General features: G+C 48.4%; 1 protein-coding gene across 1 annotated transcript in view; it reads right to left on the bottom strand.

Annotated features, from left to right (window-relative positions):
- Nucleotides 1–12,506: 12,506 nt before the first annotated feature.
- The window catches only part of LOC119402129 (uncharacterized), a 5,865-nt gene continuing 3,352 nt past the window's right edge, over nucleotides 12,507–15,019 (bottom strand). The window contains exon 3 of the mRNA XM_037669250.2: nucleotides 12,507–12,780. Coding sequence (XP_037525178.2) covers nucleotides 12,713–12,780 — 68 coding nt within the window. The 3' untranslated portion in view covers nucleotides 12,507–12,712. The remainder of the gene's footprint in view (nucleotides 12,781–15,019) is intronic.

Genomic DNA, 15,019 nt, shown 5'->3' on the forward strand with positions numbered 1-15,019 from the left:
ACCAGCTGTCGGCCTTCCTGCTGTCGGCCTTCCTGCTGTAGGAGAGGTTGAGGGCCTAAAACCGCTGCCAGTGGAAAAGTAGGTGAGTATGAATAGTCCGAGCGGAAGGCTCAGGGTCGAAGTGGCCACCACACAGAGCGCCCACATTTGAAGTAAAGTAAGGGGCCCCGTCTGTTGATCAGAGTGGCTTCGTCGACCCCTCTACCTTCTATCGGGCTCGACCGCTCAGCCGAAGTGTGTTGACGAGCATCATCCGTCACATCGTCCTGTCTGGACATCGGTGTCGCAGCGCCAGAGAGCGAGCCCCTAGGCGTGAAGACGATAACTTCCGGAGCACCGATGTACAACGGCACCCCCGGAAAGCCATCGTACGGCTGCGCCTTAGGCGACCTAGCGGTTGAAGCGACCAGGACTGTGATTTTCGGAGGGCTTCCGGTTAGCTCCGGGCTCAGTGGCCTGCTGTCCTGTGACGTGAACCACTGGGGCGACTGTACTCCTGGAGGTGTTGCTACGGCGGTGATCCTGCCCGAACCGTAAGCCGGGCTATTCGACGGGCTTTGTACGCCACTGCGTGGCGGACTGGGAACGGGCGCGGCAGGAGAGGTCGAGGCTTGTCTCGTCAAACGCCGGTCCTTGCGGGATGACAGGGTTGTCGAAGTGTCACCGTAGTTGCCTGATGTGACCTTGGCACGACCAAGCGGCTCGCGAGGTGCGACCTCGGCGGCTTCGGCCGATGCTTCGGGGCTTGACTGCGAGTGTTCCGCGTCTAGTAGTCCTAGCCACTTATGCCGTCCACTGAGTTTTCCCTTTGTGGAAGAGACTAGGACGTCTGGTCGGCCGCCGTGGTGGCGTCGGGAACTTGGAAGCGCGTCTGTCGTGGACATTTCCGGGCTCTGTCCTACGGGAGATTCTTCTTGAGGCTGCTTGGCCCGTTTTGGTTGAGTAATTACCTCCTTGTCCATGAGTGTTGTGCTTTCGTCGAAGGAATGGCCTTCTACAAAGAGATTCGTCAGGTCGGTCGGTCGGTCGGTCGGTCGGTCGGTCGGTCGGTCGGTCGGTCGGTTGGTTGGTTGGTTGGTTCAACCCAACTTTGGCTCAACCCACCGCCAAGTTGCGAAGTCGATGCGATGATCGAGCCTTGCTGGATCGTGAGGATCTTCTTCTTCGTTTAAGGGAACGAGCATGCAATGGTGGATCGACCGAGGATATACGTAAAATACAGAGTATGCAAAGAAAAAGATTCTACGTGACACGTGCTTAAAGAGGAAATCGTTATTAAATGCGAAGCATTTCTTAGCGAACCTCAGGCACATTAGCCGTTTCTATCTACGTATCTTTCTATCTAGCCGCCTACGTCTGGGCGCTCTCCTGGTCGTGTCCGTAACTTGTAATATACCAAAACTGGCATAGCAGGAGATCAGCGTATGACGAACACGATTCAGTGGTCATGACATGAATAACGCCAAATAGCTGTCGCGTACATCATGAAACCCTTTCTCTCAGTCACCTGGTATGCGGGTATGTGCCACAGGTGATACAGAGTCTCAAACAACACAGTAACCACGAAGACACACACATTGACACGCAAGGAAAGTGATAATAATAATAATTGTTGGGCTTTATGTCCCAAAACTACGATATGAGTACGAGAGACGCCGTAGCGAAGGGCTCCTGAAATTTTGACCATCTCGTATTCTTTAACGTGTACCGAGATCGCACAGTACAGGGACATCTAGCATTTTGCCTCCATCGAAATTCGACCGCCACGGCCGGGATCGAACCCGCGACCTTCGGGTCAGCAGCCGCGCACCGTAACCGCTACACCACCGCGGCGGACGCAAGGAAAGCGAGGAAGCTGAAGACGGAACACCCCTGGAAGACACTCAACTACCATCCACTCATCCACGTGGTCCACAAAGTGGACCACGTGGTTTACATAAAAACCGGGATCAATGCTTCCTATAATAAATCTGCCGAGAGAACCAGGCCTTTCGTCATTACCAGTGACTTCAACATCGATTTATCATGACCCAGCAAAGCCTGGTCCTTATACTGCGTGAAAGACGGCTTGGATGTGGACAGGGTATCAAAAGACCACGCTGCCACATCCAGAACAGGAGACATCATAGATCATTTCATCGTAAGAGGCATCCAGGATTTCCACCAGCTGTACTATACATCGCACTTCACTGCACTTAGACCCGTCGTAGCCGCGATCACGAACGCATCCGATTAACAAGCCCGGTCCAGCTGCTGGGGCTCACTGATCACGTCGATGATGACCTTGTTCAAGAACTGTCAAGAACCCCTTTTACACATGCACATGAGTTCATGAAACATGCGCGCGTTCTCCGTCATAACGGACAAGTACCAGCATAACAACTGTAACAACTGCAACTGCGACTGTAACGTACGTGCAGTGTGCCTGCACGCGCCACTCGGCTGTGTATCTAGGGAAACTTTTCTGAATGAAGCTTAGTTGCGAGTAACGCCTGTCCTGTGCATCTGTGTTCCTTCTCTGCCTCGTTCGGATTCGCGCTATCCAGTATTGAAGAATATAAGCACTACATATCAGCTTATCGCGTCTGGTGTTGGTAACACCCATGTTGCTGTTGGCATCGTTACGCAACTGCGTGCAAACAACTGGTTATGTAATACATACGCGACTCTTCAACATATGAGTGTGCGTATGCCACTTCCACATTTCTCTAGCGTCATTCCGTAACGTTTCGCTCAATGCGAAAAATTACGCCTGAGTCACCACCCCGCGCATGCCTCGCGTAACATCGATTCCCACGCTACGTGGAATGTGCCCAATTTTTTGGTAATCGAATTGACTAAGTGGTGTACTTAATAACGTCATTGGGAATGTCTTCATGCCGATCGTCAATTTGAAGCCCCGATTGACAGAACAGCACTCGAGGAAGTGAGATATTTTTTTTTTTTTTGGTTTGGCGGTGGAGTTTGATTGGTTGTCCAGTGAAATAGTACTCCAGATGCTGCTGGAAAGGCCACACGGTCGGGTGGCAGGAGGGTTCAAAACAAGAAATTTTGAGAAAAGAAATCACTGAAGCCACGTCAGAGGCTAAGTATAGTGAGCGTGACAGTTTTATCTGGTACATACAGTATATGAAGGAAATAAAACCATGAAGATAACTAGCATTAGGTAGTATTACAAGTTACAGCAAAAACTATAAATAGTGATGAAGCCGGAAGGGAAAAGGCAATTCATTTTGTCTCGCACGCAAAAAAAGGGCAGCTTTCACGACTCAAACCCACGTTTGCAGCAATAATGGTGAGTATCGCAGGAAGAGGTTTCGAGAGGGTATTCGCCGCGAGATCGGGCTACAGGTGGCAGGACCGTCGCCGCGCTAGTGTGGATAGGCGGTTGTCGGCGCGTATACAAACGTGCGCAACAGCGCTTCGTTGTGAGCGATGTGACCCGATTTCCGGCAAACAAAATGCGTTGACTGCAGCTTTGTGGTAATATGTGTGCTCTTCATTCCCGAATTAATGCACGAAGCCCGCCGAACGTTACAATTACTTGTGAGAGAAGCGCATTATGCCAACGAACGAGTTGCTCGCCTTTGGCGAAAGTCGGCGTTTTCGCAATGGGTGACGTTTTCTTGTTGTTGTATTTGTACACGTTTAGCTTGTGTTCCACCTACTACGCACTGCTGTATAGCGCGACTGAATTAACTATTTACTTTCTGTTCCTTTGGATGCGCCTCAACAAAAAGAAAGCCCGTATTCCTGCACGCTGAGTTGAAATAGCACTTTGTGCACTGCGTGCTCAAATATTCATTCGCATTTCTTATTCAGTTCTCCATGAAATGAAATGTATGACAGTTGATAGATTTACTGAGGAAAGCTACGTGGCTGATAGCGCTTTAGCGCTATGGAGACGTTTAACACGCACACGCTTGTTTTTATTCCAGTAACAGTACACAAAGGTAACTGTACAGCACGGAAATTTCTTGTATTGATTACTTGCACGACAGTAATGGAACAAAGGTCTGGTTATTTTACGGGACCAAAGTACGTTTTTTCCTACGAATAATGTCCGCTGCCTTCCGTCAATCTAAACAACGCAACACAAACGCGCAAGATAATGTAAAGAAAAAAAGGTGTGGTTTCGCGTGAAATTACTTCGCCACAAGTTAAAATTGCGCAAGGCAACTCAGTTTTGCGATTGCCGTGTCATTTCATTTTCTGTTCTTTTTAGGGGACAATTTAAGTACCGAAGCGTGAGACGTGAATTGACAGAAATATTTCTCTGTAGTGGGCCCAGGACCGTACACAACTAAAGCTCGTAGCGTAACCTATAAACGACAGTCCCGAAGTTATACACCTAACCACAACGCGCAAGTGCATGAGAGCCTTTTTTTACCACCGAGAAAAGGCTATATTCACATGAGATTTAATACGTACTTCTCATCTTTAGGGCAACGCCAAGTGCACTTTACAATGCGCTTGAACCACAGAGCGGCACCTCCACTGATATGGCTCTCGTGAACGGAGGGTACGACGATCACACACAGCACTCTCGACAAGTGCACTCTCATGATCTTATTACAATACATATACAGCCGATCAAGGCCAAATGCTTCTTTACATCGTGTTAGGCATTCGTACGAGCGGTTAAAGTTGCACTAACGCAACGGAACAAACTGCCTTTTGAGGATCTGCATGACGTACGCGCACACGCAAACACAACGGGGCTAGCAGACGACGCTTGGAGCAATCCACACCAGGCGCGGTTCAGTCAGAAGCCGCTAGGCGGCGACTCCGCTCGATCTCGCGGCCAATAGCAGTTCTAAAAATATTTGTTTGCATAAAAAACAGTGGCGTGAAATGTTCTAGAGCAGGGGAAACTCACCTGAGCTAGCGGGGCGCAGCCACGGAATTGTCCCCCGCATGGGTCGGGGCTGCGAAGGAGGTGGGGATTGGAGTGGGTGAGGGGAGTTTGAACGAAGGGTATTTGATGTCGTGTTTCGAGAAACATTGATACTGAGGTCCAGAATTGCCGAATTCAAGACGCCAATACTGAAATACAGAGTTTTTGTCCCACAGTAATGCTTCAACAGTTGGTGACCTCATGGGGTGCCTGAAGAAAAGAAAAAATGTTTGAGACCAGTGACGTCTGTGTAGCTCGGGGAGATACTCATTATCTCATTACATATATATATATATATATATATATATATATATATATGAACAGAATGGCTAAGTTGAAGGCGAGTAGAGGTAGATTATGCTTGGTAGCCTTTGGCTTGGATGCAAGGCCAGTGTTATGTTAGCTTTGAACGACGTGGCGGGCACACTGGCTGCAGCGTCAATTATAGGCCCGTTCCTGAATTGTTCGATGACCTTCTTCATAAAATGCTATACATCATTTCGAAAATTTGGTACTCACAGGGAACATGCGATATCTTGCATTCTGAAGAGTATATATTTGCAGAGCAATATATGTTTCGTTGGCAAAGCACATGGTGCTGCACAAGGAAACTTGACGTTTCATTCGGTAAACGCTACGGCAGAGTACCAACGCTCAATTTTTACACATACAGGTATGCCCCCCCCCCCCCTAGGTATTTATGGAGGACGCCAATATCTTTACTAAGTCCGACCTGTCCCGTCCATTGTCTATAGACCTTATGCAAAATTGCTGCCATCTCTCGGAGGTTTGACGAAGCTACCCATTCGGCGCCATGTTGGAGGCTTGTGGCCGAATCGTATTGCTGTCGCTGCTATAACTTCTTGCTCGTATCTGCTTTGATAGTGGGCATGCAGGGCATAAAAACGTCAGACGAGTGTGCCTGTACACGTTACCGGCATTTCCTAGTTATTACGTTGACGGTTATTACGTGTAAAGAACTGCCTCATAGCGGGAATTCAAGTTTGACACCGCGAGTCACATGTAGACCTGCCGTCGTCGAGAATGAAACTTTGCGCTAGGTTACAAATTTGGTCTGTCTGTTTTCAATGTAGCGAATAAAGCGTTGTTAGCTATCTGAATATAATGCGTGTAGTATAGGATGGATGGGAAGAAGCGTTAACGCGCGACACGGCTAGGCACAGGGATGACGAAAAGAAAGGGCTGTAGACCCACTTCAAAGCGTATTTCATAAGGGACAGCCTATGTCGAGCTGATGTATTGTGCATCTGATTTTAAATTAAAGGTGTTGTCCTCGTTTTTATTTTTTTAATGGAAAATATTTCGCAGCTTTACTCACCGACGTATGTTATGTATAGAATTACTGCACGATTAAGATGTAAGATATTTGCGCATCTCACGCACGTGAAAAGTGAACATGAAAAGTGTTGTCTCCAAGCAGTAGAGCAGTAGAGCAGTAGCAGCAGCAGCAGCAGCTGGTGTTTTATTGAATATCCTTCCGACATGTGTTCCTATATAACACGATACGCCAAGAATATTCACGTGCACATCGTCGCTTTCGGGGCCTACTGGTGCCTTACAATGTCAAGCCGTAGTGGCAAGGCAGTTTTGCGTCGCCGACTGAACGCCTGCGAAACCACGAGCGGTAGCGCACCCACTGTCGAATGCAGCACATTTCCCGGAATAGCATTTTTTTTTAGTTTCATAAGAAAAGTGCCACGCACTTGAAGCACCTGTTAACATTTCCTAGCCCACAGGGGTGGATACCATACCTTTCCGAAGGGTGATCAGCTTTTGGGAGCAACTGATTCCTCTTCTGGGGGTATAAATAAACAAAAAAAAAGTAAGAGGTGGGAGGCTGTCAGGATATCCGGGCCACCCGTCTGAATCTGGCAGTGATACCACATGAAATGCTTGAAAAATACGCATAGTGAAGCAATACGCGCGAGGCATCCCACCAAACGCTACCTTGTTAAACCCCACAATCGAAAACAAACTACAAACAACACGCTGCAGCACAATCGGTCCGTTCGCTGAGAATCAATGACGCGCACGAGCTACCTGTCTAGCATGTAATTGTTATCGCAATGCAGTAAATGAGGTAATGTCAACAGCAGCGCAGGCATGCGCGAGTAGCCGCGATGCAGCTTTGAAGCTCGTACACGAAGCGGGTTTGTCTGTGCCTGTAAGCACACGGCGCTAAAACTGTCTCGTTCCGGCATGACATGAAGGAGTGTTCTCTAATGAGTGCCGATGTTGTCCCATACCGCATATATTAAGAACGGCGAACGTAAACATGGCGTTGTCATAAGCAGTAGCCGGAGCAACGAAACGATCTGCTGATTCTCGTCGGCCGTGAGGAAATCTAATAATATGAAGGTTAGTTTCCTGCAAACCTTTCTTCAGCATCGCAATTTCCTCAATCTGAGCAACACGGCACAAAAAAACGCCAGGCCTGCGATGAAACCGCAGCATAGTCACAGCGAAAGCTGGAAGAGCGGCGTTTCTAGAGCCCGTTGTAAGCTCTCTTGGGGCTACAATACAAGTAGACTAGAAAGGTACCCACTACGCCATAAATCACAATTTTTGTGAAGTTGGGAAGCACATACTAAGCCATTATTCGTCATTCTGCGGAGAAGCGAGGCACCAGCTACACGTCTGTAGGGCATTATGTGCACTTTGTTGACGCGACGACTGATGACGATGAAGAATTATGGCTCAGCCCTTTGTAATGGGTTGGAAGCTTTAAACGGCCCACCAGTTATGTAATTTGCATTGGGTGACGCCCGCTCGCCATTTCCCTCTCCCGTCATGCTGTATAACATACGTTGACGTGGGAGAGAGACGGGGGGGGGGGGGGGGAGGAAGAACTTACTGAGACCCCGAGGAAATGGATCATGCGCTCATGGGCTTCCTTGGAAACCAATCCAAGTGCACTTGCGAGGAACCCACTACGCTATAAAGCATTGTAATTTTACTGAGACCCCGAGGAAATGGATCTGCGCTTATAGGCTTCCTTGGCAACCAATACAAGTGCACTTGCGAGGAACCCACTACGCTCTAAATCATTCTAATTTTTGAGAAGTAGGGCAGCAGGCACTGTGCCATTTTTCTTCATTTTACGGAGATCCGTGGTACCTGCTAAACGCATGTAAGGCATTATGCGCACTTTGTCGATGCTGTGCCTAATGACGACGAAGAATTATGGCAGAGATCTTTGTAATGGGTTGGAAGCATTTCACAACATACTCGTTGCGCAATTCGCATTGTGTGACGCCTCGTTACAGAATTCGTGTTGTGCGACGCTTGGTGCTTATTTTATTCTTCTACCACGCTATAATGCATATGCTGATGTGGTTCCTTCCCGACATGAAGCCTGTATAGACGAATTCCACCGGACATACGTCACGAAAATGCGGTGGCGCTGTCGTCGGGCGTTTAGTTTCGCGCGGTAGGCAAAAGCCGCTGTGCCTGCCGCAGTTGCTGCCGTGTTTTCGCTAGTGCGTGCGCTGCTTGCCGTAGTGTAACGAAGAAAAAACTGTGTGCCGATGAGCTGCGTTGCGGCTAGTTACGCAGGAATGCACAACAGAGGCGGATAACCTTCTGTCCACTTTATTTTTTTTTAACGAGGACCGTCGCAAGAAATTGGCCGCAGCTGTTAAACACGAGAACTTGTCTGCGATGCCGGCTAATAGGTTATGTGACAAAATATGAGCGGTTTGTGGGGCTCGTTTTACCTAACGAAAATGATTAGCTTTGTCAAAAGTGTGCCCTTGTATTGTCCCACACAGCATTTCTTGGCATAGCCTTGTGTGGAGCAGCATGTTTACCTACTTAAGCTTTGTAATATGCGGAGAATTCATCAAGATTGAACGAAGTCAGAGGGGTCAAAAGGATTTTGTAGTATTCGCGTGAATTAAATGTGTGGCTCGGTTCATTAATGCAGCAGCGATCGAAAGCACAACTTCGGCTTCACTTTTCCAAATTATGTGCGTCTGCGATGACACACGCAACACATATGCATTGGACACGGCTGCTCTGGCTGCGATACACATTAAGACATTTTTCCTTGTCTGTCATACTCCACAGGCGAACTGCAAGCGTGAAATGTTCCGAGTTTGTTTACGGGCTGTAGGCCTTCGCGGTTTCGACTTCAGCGTCCGGGTAGAGCCGCGACACGCGGTTGGCGAACCTGACAGATATGTAGCAGCCCCACATGTAGTAATTGTTTAATACTCATCTTAAACAAGGTATGATTATGAGGCACGCCAAAGTGTGGGAATCAGGATTTATTTTGACAGCCTGGGGTTCTTTATTGTGCACATAAATCTCAGTACGCGGGTGTTGTTTGTATTTCAACCCCATCGAAATGCGGCCACCGTGGCCGGGAATCTGTCCCACGCCCTCGAGCATAACAGCGCGACACCGTACATGCTTTGCTAGCACGGTGCTTTGCTTGAAAGTACGCGTGCATACATACCGCAGGCTGGGCATACATACCACGGCAGAAAAACGTTGACGCAGATACCCCTTGCCTCTTATTATTATTTTTTTTTTTTTTACTGCAGTAGTGGGCAGCTGGTATCGACGCAGCACGTACTTATCAATGGAGGCTTGTGAGCCTGCACTAGCTTGACACAAATCCCAGGACCCAACCAGAAAATGGTGACGACGGAGTCGCCACCAAGGCACAGCACTGTCTCTTTGACGCCGTATGCACAGACGTAGTCTGCTTTGTAGGACTTCTCTCCGTTTTCCAATGCTTTCCTGAGAAAGTAGCCTTCAGACAAAGTTATTTTTTTCTAAACCATAGAGCAGTATTACTGGCGCAATGGCTGCTCGAGCTGTTCGCGCCAAAATGAAGCACGGGAACGGCACACGCGCATGCGCTCACCGCGGTGCATTGCGGCCGGTCGTTTGAGTGCCAGCGGCATGGCCTCCGAGATTAGCCGGCGGCGCGGAGGCCATGCGAGCGGCTGAGTTATGTCGCGACTCCCCGTCAGGCGCCCTTTTTCGGCGCGCCACCTATCCAGCGCTGGTCTCCCATAGACCTACTCCATGTTTGTAAACAGCGGCAGGCGCCGTCGACATACTGAGGCGCTTGTAGCGACGTCGAGGCGCGTAGGCTCCGCCCAGCCCAAAGCTCGCTACCGCTCTCTATGATCACGTGACAACTGGCACAGCAGCTGCAAAGCTGCCTCCGAGCACCGCGCGTCGGGGCGCCTCCCGCGTGTTTACTAGGGACGGCCGGGCGGCCGCGACAGAGGAAGTTTTCGTGGCTCCAACAAGGACTCTGAAATGAATATATAAAAACTATGTCGACGTGCAATTCTGCCTCTGATGACCTCACCATAACATCAGGTATCTTGACGCCACGAATGTGACTGATTCGCAAAATGCCATCGACGTTGCTGTAGTCTAGGTCACACTTGCACATTTTAATTAACTAATGCAAAAACGGACCTCTTAGCCCCGCAAGACGCGCTTTGCTGGTGTATGGAAATGCGCGGAGTAACATATCACGAACAGGTCAATAATCGTTACGGTAATTCCTCGCACATAAACAAATTTGCCGTGTTAGTTACTCATACAAACGTTAAGGGCGATCTCGGTGATACTTTAATCGGCGATGCAGCTGCGATAACGTATTAAACAATTGAAGTAAGACTGAAATCGAGCTAGTTGGTACATATTCATCTTGAGAAGCTTTTTGCGCAAACTAGGACAGGGACACAGTGGGAGGGAACAACACCAGCACTGTGTCCCTGTCCTAGTTTGCACAAAAAAGCTAGCTTTCCTTCTGCGTAACTGTTTGCAAATGATGCAGACTACCTGCCTATCGTATCATGATCATTGCACGCGGTGGCATCAGAAATGAACTTGGTGGTGGTCAGATGAAAAAATTGTTACATATGCTGCATCCTGCATAATATGTACGTTTTTTACGACAAAACACCGATTAAATTCTTCTCGTTGGCCCCGGTTTCCACTGGTGGCCCTCACTATCGAATAAATCTAGCAGGCACGCGCAATTCGGTTTAGAAACCAGCCCGACGCCACTAGACAGTAGAGCAAGAGCAGAATTTACTGTGCTCGCCTGACTGCCGGGATGCAACGCCGCATCCGTTCATATTCATATGTTTTAGAAGGAAAAACATAGAAGGATACGTCCTCCCTCATTTCTACGTATTGTGGCACTTGAATGCTTAACAGTACCGCCAGCATCCTCTGTTTTGTTTCGGCGATACACGCCCGCATCGCCTCAACCAGTCGCCGCTTTCGTCCGCGGGAGCGGCTGGAGTATGCGCGCTTTGACCGCCAGGGCGGCCGCGGAAACTCCAGCGCTGGTTCCCTATAGGACCTTTTTGCAAAGCAGTCTCAAGCATTGGCATGGCTCAGAGGTTGAATACTGGGCTCCCACGCAGAGGGCCCAGGTTCGAACCTCGTTCCATCCTGGAATTTTTTTCTTATTTCGTTTTTTTTCTGATTTCGATCGATACTGGTTACGGACACCGGCGGCGGCGGCGGACAACTACGGCGCCAAAAACGGCCGGTGAAATGATCTCATAACAGCTTTCGCTGTAAAAATACGATGGCACTGCCGCTCCTATCAGCCGCCACACGTTGATAGGCACGCTCCGTGTGTGTACATGCGGAGCGCGCTTAGCCTTGAACATGGCGGAAATGCTCACGGCGGCCGCTAGATGGCAGCAATTTTGCATAAGGTCTATTGTGGGGGCTAAGGGACCCGGCCCCCCCCCCCCACCCCACACCCCCGGAATTTTGGTGAAGTAGGTGTTTTCACCAAATATAAATAATTAAAATAGGTGTTTTTGTCAAATATAGTCAAGGTTTTCAGCAAGTGCCCCCCCCCCCCCCCCCCCGAAAGAATTCCTGGCCACGGGCCTGCTTACCACCGTTGCCCTCCGGAAAGTCAGGGACCGAAGACAGGCCGGTGTGAGAAGAAGCAGGTCATTAGAGAGTTTTAGCAAGTTACGGAAATACGAAACGCAAATACGGTACGTGACTACGGTAGCACTCCTTCTCTCCAGCTCGTTGTGCTCTTGCTGCTCCTATTACCCGTAAAGGCACCGCTACAGCCCAAAGGCCTTTTCAAAAATTACCGTGGGGTGTGACGCCTTATTGTTTGTTGCCTGTCAGCCTACGCTAGGGTGGCTTACCTACGCATTGTTAACGATGCACCTGTCGATTGGGGGACGCACTTTAAGCACAACGAGCTGGAGAGAAGGAGCGCTAGCGTACCGTATTTCCGTAACTTGCTAAAACTCTCTATCGCTTCATTTTCTCGCCCATTGCGAAGCTCGTCTTTCGGACTTGTCCAAAAGACTGGATGGTGGTGGGGCTGCAGTGAAACATACCCCCCCGCCCCTCTTAACCCCCATGCACGAACGCGTCCGCCGTGACCGGTAAGCGAAACCGCGCCTTGAGTCTTAACAGAACTATACCTAAAGTTCCAAGGTATCATGGCAGAATGCCATTAGCGGCTGTCCTACTCTAGTGGAATAACATGTATTTGGTTTCATTCGTGCAAGACAACTTTTTTTTTCAACCGCGCCACATGGTAGTTGGAACGCCAAATAGTCACTGAGACGCTGTCTTCAACAAAACGACTTTATCTTTACATTAAACCTACCCACACGCGGCACAAACAAACACACACACACAAAAAAATAAACGCGTCGAGGGAATTACACGATGGTGTACATATGTGCCCAATAGCATCGTGTGCGCATAGAGTAGAGCGCGATCGAACTTCCCGGGCACTTCGTTCTTCGCACGGGTCTGGCGACGGATTCACAGGTGCTTGCAAATGTTTTCGCAGTAGTAGAAGCTTCCCCGGTCCTGGTCCTTGTCGATACACGCTGTGTGGAATAAATAGAACGGGTAAACAAACTGAACCAACCCAAACTGCAACCGCCACGCCATGCGTCTCCACAGCACTCGCACGCCTAAGAAGTTACGGACAATGACGTCAAAGTTCGCGGGTACTGCATGCCCGAATAGACCGATTGTATACGACGAGTTTTCTTACGCTCCTCTCCCGGAGAGCATGCCGGTAGTACACAGGTCCTGAGTAGAGGGCTAGATATAACCAGGAGACAATCTGTTTCGTCTAGTTTCCTGGCTATAACTAGTACTTCAACCGGGACCTGTTGAGAACAGTATATTGGTGAGCTGAGGAGCGAATGTATACGATAAGAATCGTGTTGTGCTTGTAACGTTTGTAAAGACGCTTACCAATCATCATCGATGATATTTATTAAGACAAATACATCTACAATACGTATAGATAAAGTGATGCATTTTCAGTAGTAGGTGATCAAAAGGCTGAGAAGTGAAAATTTTAAGGGCTCGTCTTTCTTTGTTATACACAATATTAATGAGAACTAACAGACAATAATGCCAAGGAAAGTATAGGGGACGTTATTAGTAGTAAATGTAATGTAAATGTGAAGAAAGAAAAGTGGACGAAAAGATAGCTTGCCGCGGGCAGGGACCGAACCTGCGACCTTCGAATAACGCGTCCGATGCTCTACCAACTGTTATGGCATCCCTTCGGAAACGGGCCAGTGACAACTAGACACCTATAGCCTGTTTGCTTAGTCGAGTGCTATTTAATCTATTCAAATTTGGTATTGTGGCATTTTTTTCTGGTATTTGTTCTACTTATTCATATAGAACCCGTCATTTTTACGAACTAAGTACTGTTCTACTTTCGTACTGTACTGTTGTAATGTACTGCTATCCACGCCAGCAACGACTCTGGTTCCATCAATCTTTTGGCTGCTATTTCTTTTCTTTTAGTCATAACATTTGTCGCTTATTTCAACGACTAATAACAATTGCTCGTTTTAACGTCCCGAAACCATGATACTATTACGTGGGTCGCCGTAGTGGAGGCCTCCGGAAATTTCGACCCTCTGGGGTTCTTTAACGTACACCTTAATATAAGTACACGGTCCTCAAGCATTTTCGCCTCCATCGAAAATGCCGGCCGCCGCGGCCGGGATTCGATCCCGCGACCTTCGGGTCAGCCGTCGAGCACCATAACCCCTAGACCACCGTGGCGGGTGCATTTCAACGAGTGATCATTTATACAGGTTTTGAAACCGGGAGCCTATCCTAACGTAAACGAACCCAACCAAAACTAACCTAGATATGGTCACGTCGCCCCGTCTTGTAAAAGTGCGCGTGTTGCCGCCTGCAGTCGTGGAAAGATGAAACGTGAATAAGGAATTACAAGGTATATATAGGAAGGCCTTGGGAGTGCTAACTCGAGATCACCATCTCGTACTGCTAATTATGCGGTTGCCATAGATGCTTTTGGCTTCGAATTTATCGTGAAATACGAAACAATCCTGCCATTAAACGCACACTGACGAAGACAAGAACGAAAAAAAAAACTCGTTTTAGTTAACCCTATATAACTTGTTAGTGTTTCAGTTGTCTATGACAGGCACCACCTATTGCAAGTTTTTGACCGTAGAGCTACGCTTAACTATAGTCGGTCACAACCTAAGAATTATTGTAAGCTCCGCCCAGATCGGTCACTGTCCCACACAGAGAGAATATGTATAGCTATCCTATCCAATCACATTTGCTCATTCCGATGACGTCAAGCGCCTTTCGCGTATTTAGGGTAGGTCATTTTCCCATACTGGCACATGGTAGTGGCGCTGGTTTTCTAATGAGAACTTCAACTCCCCGCCAAATTTCAGCAAAGATTCCGACACCACTGCTCAGCCAAACGTAATGTTTTAAGTAGGCACGACAAACCTTTAATTCTTAGCGTGCGTATGCATTAGCAGCCAAAAAGTGCTTAAGCTTTGAACAGAGGCCACCTAGCACGACTCTGTCGCACGGTTGAATAGCAGGCGCGCCGCAGTTTTGGGGACGGAGCTAGTGTTTATTCGTATACTCGGTTACAACCTAAGAACCGATGCAAGCGCCACCCACAGAACAGCGGCGCGCTTGCCAATCACCTATTTAACAGAGTCCTAAAGGTGGTCTCGTTTCGAACCATAAGTACTTTTCTCTGCGTTAATGTAAATGCCACGCATTTCGGAAACTAAAGGTTCGTCGTTCCCGCCTAAAATGTTA

The sequence above is a fragment of the Rhipicephalus sanguineus genome, chromosome 8, assembly GCF_013339695.2.
Source record: "Rhipicephalus sanguineus isolate Rsan-2018 chromosome 8, BIME_Rsan_1.4, whole genome shotgun sequence".
NCBI lineage: Eukaryota > Metazoa > Arthropoda > Arachnida > Ixodida > Ixodidae > Rhipicephalus > Rhipicephalus sanguineus.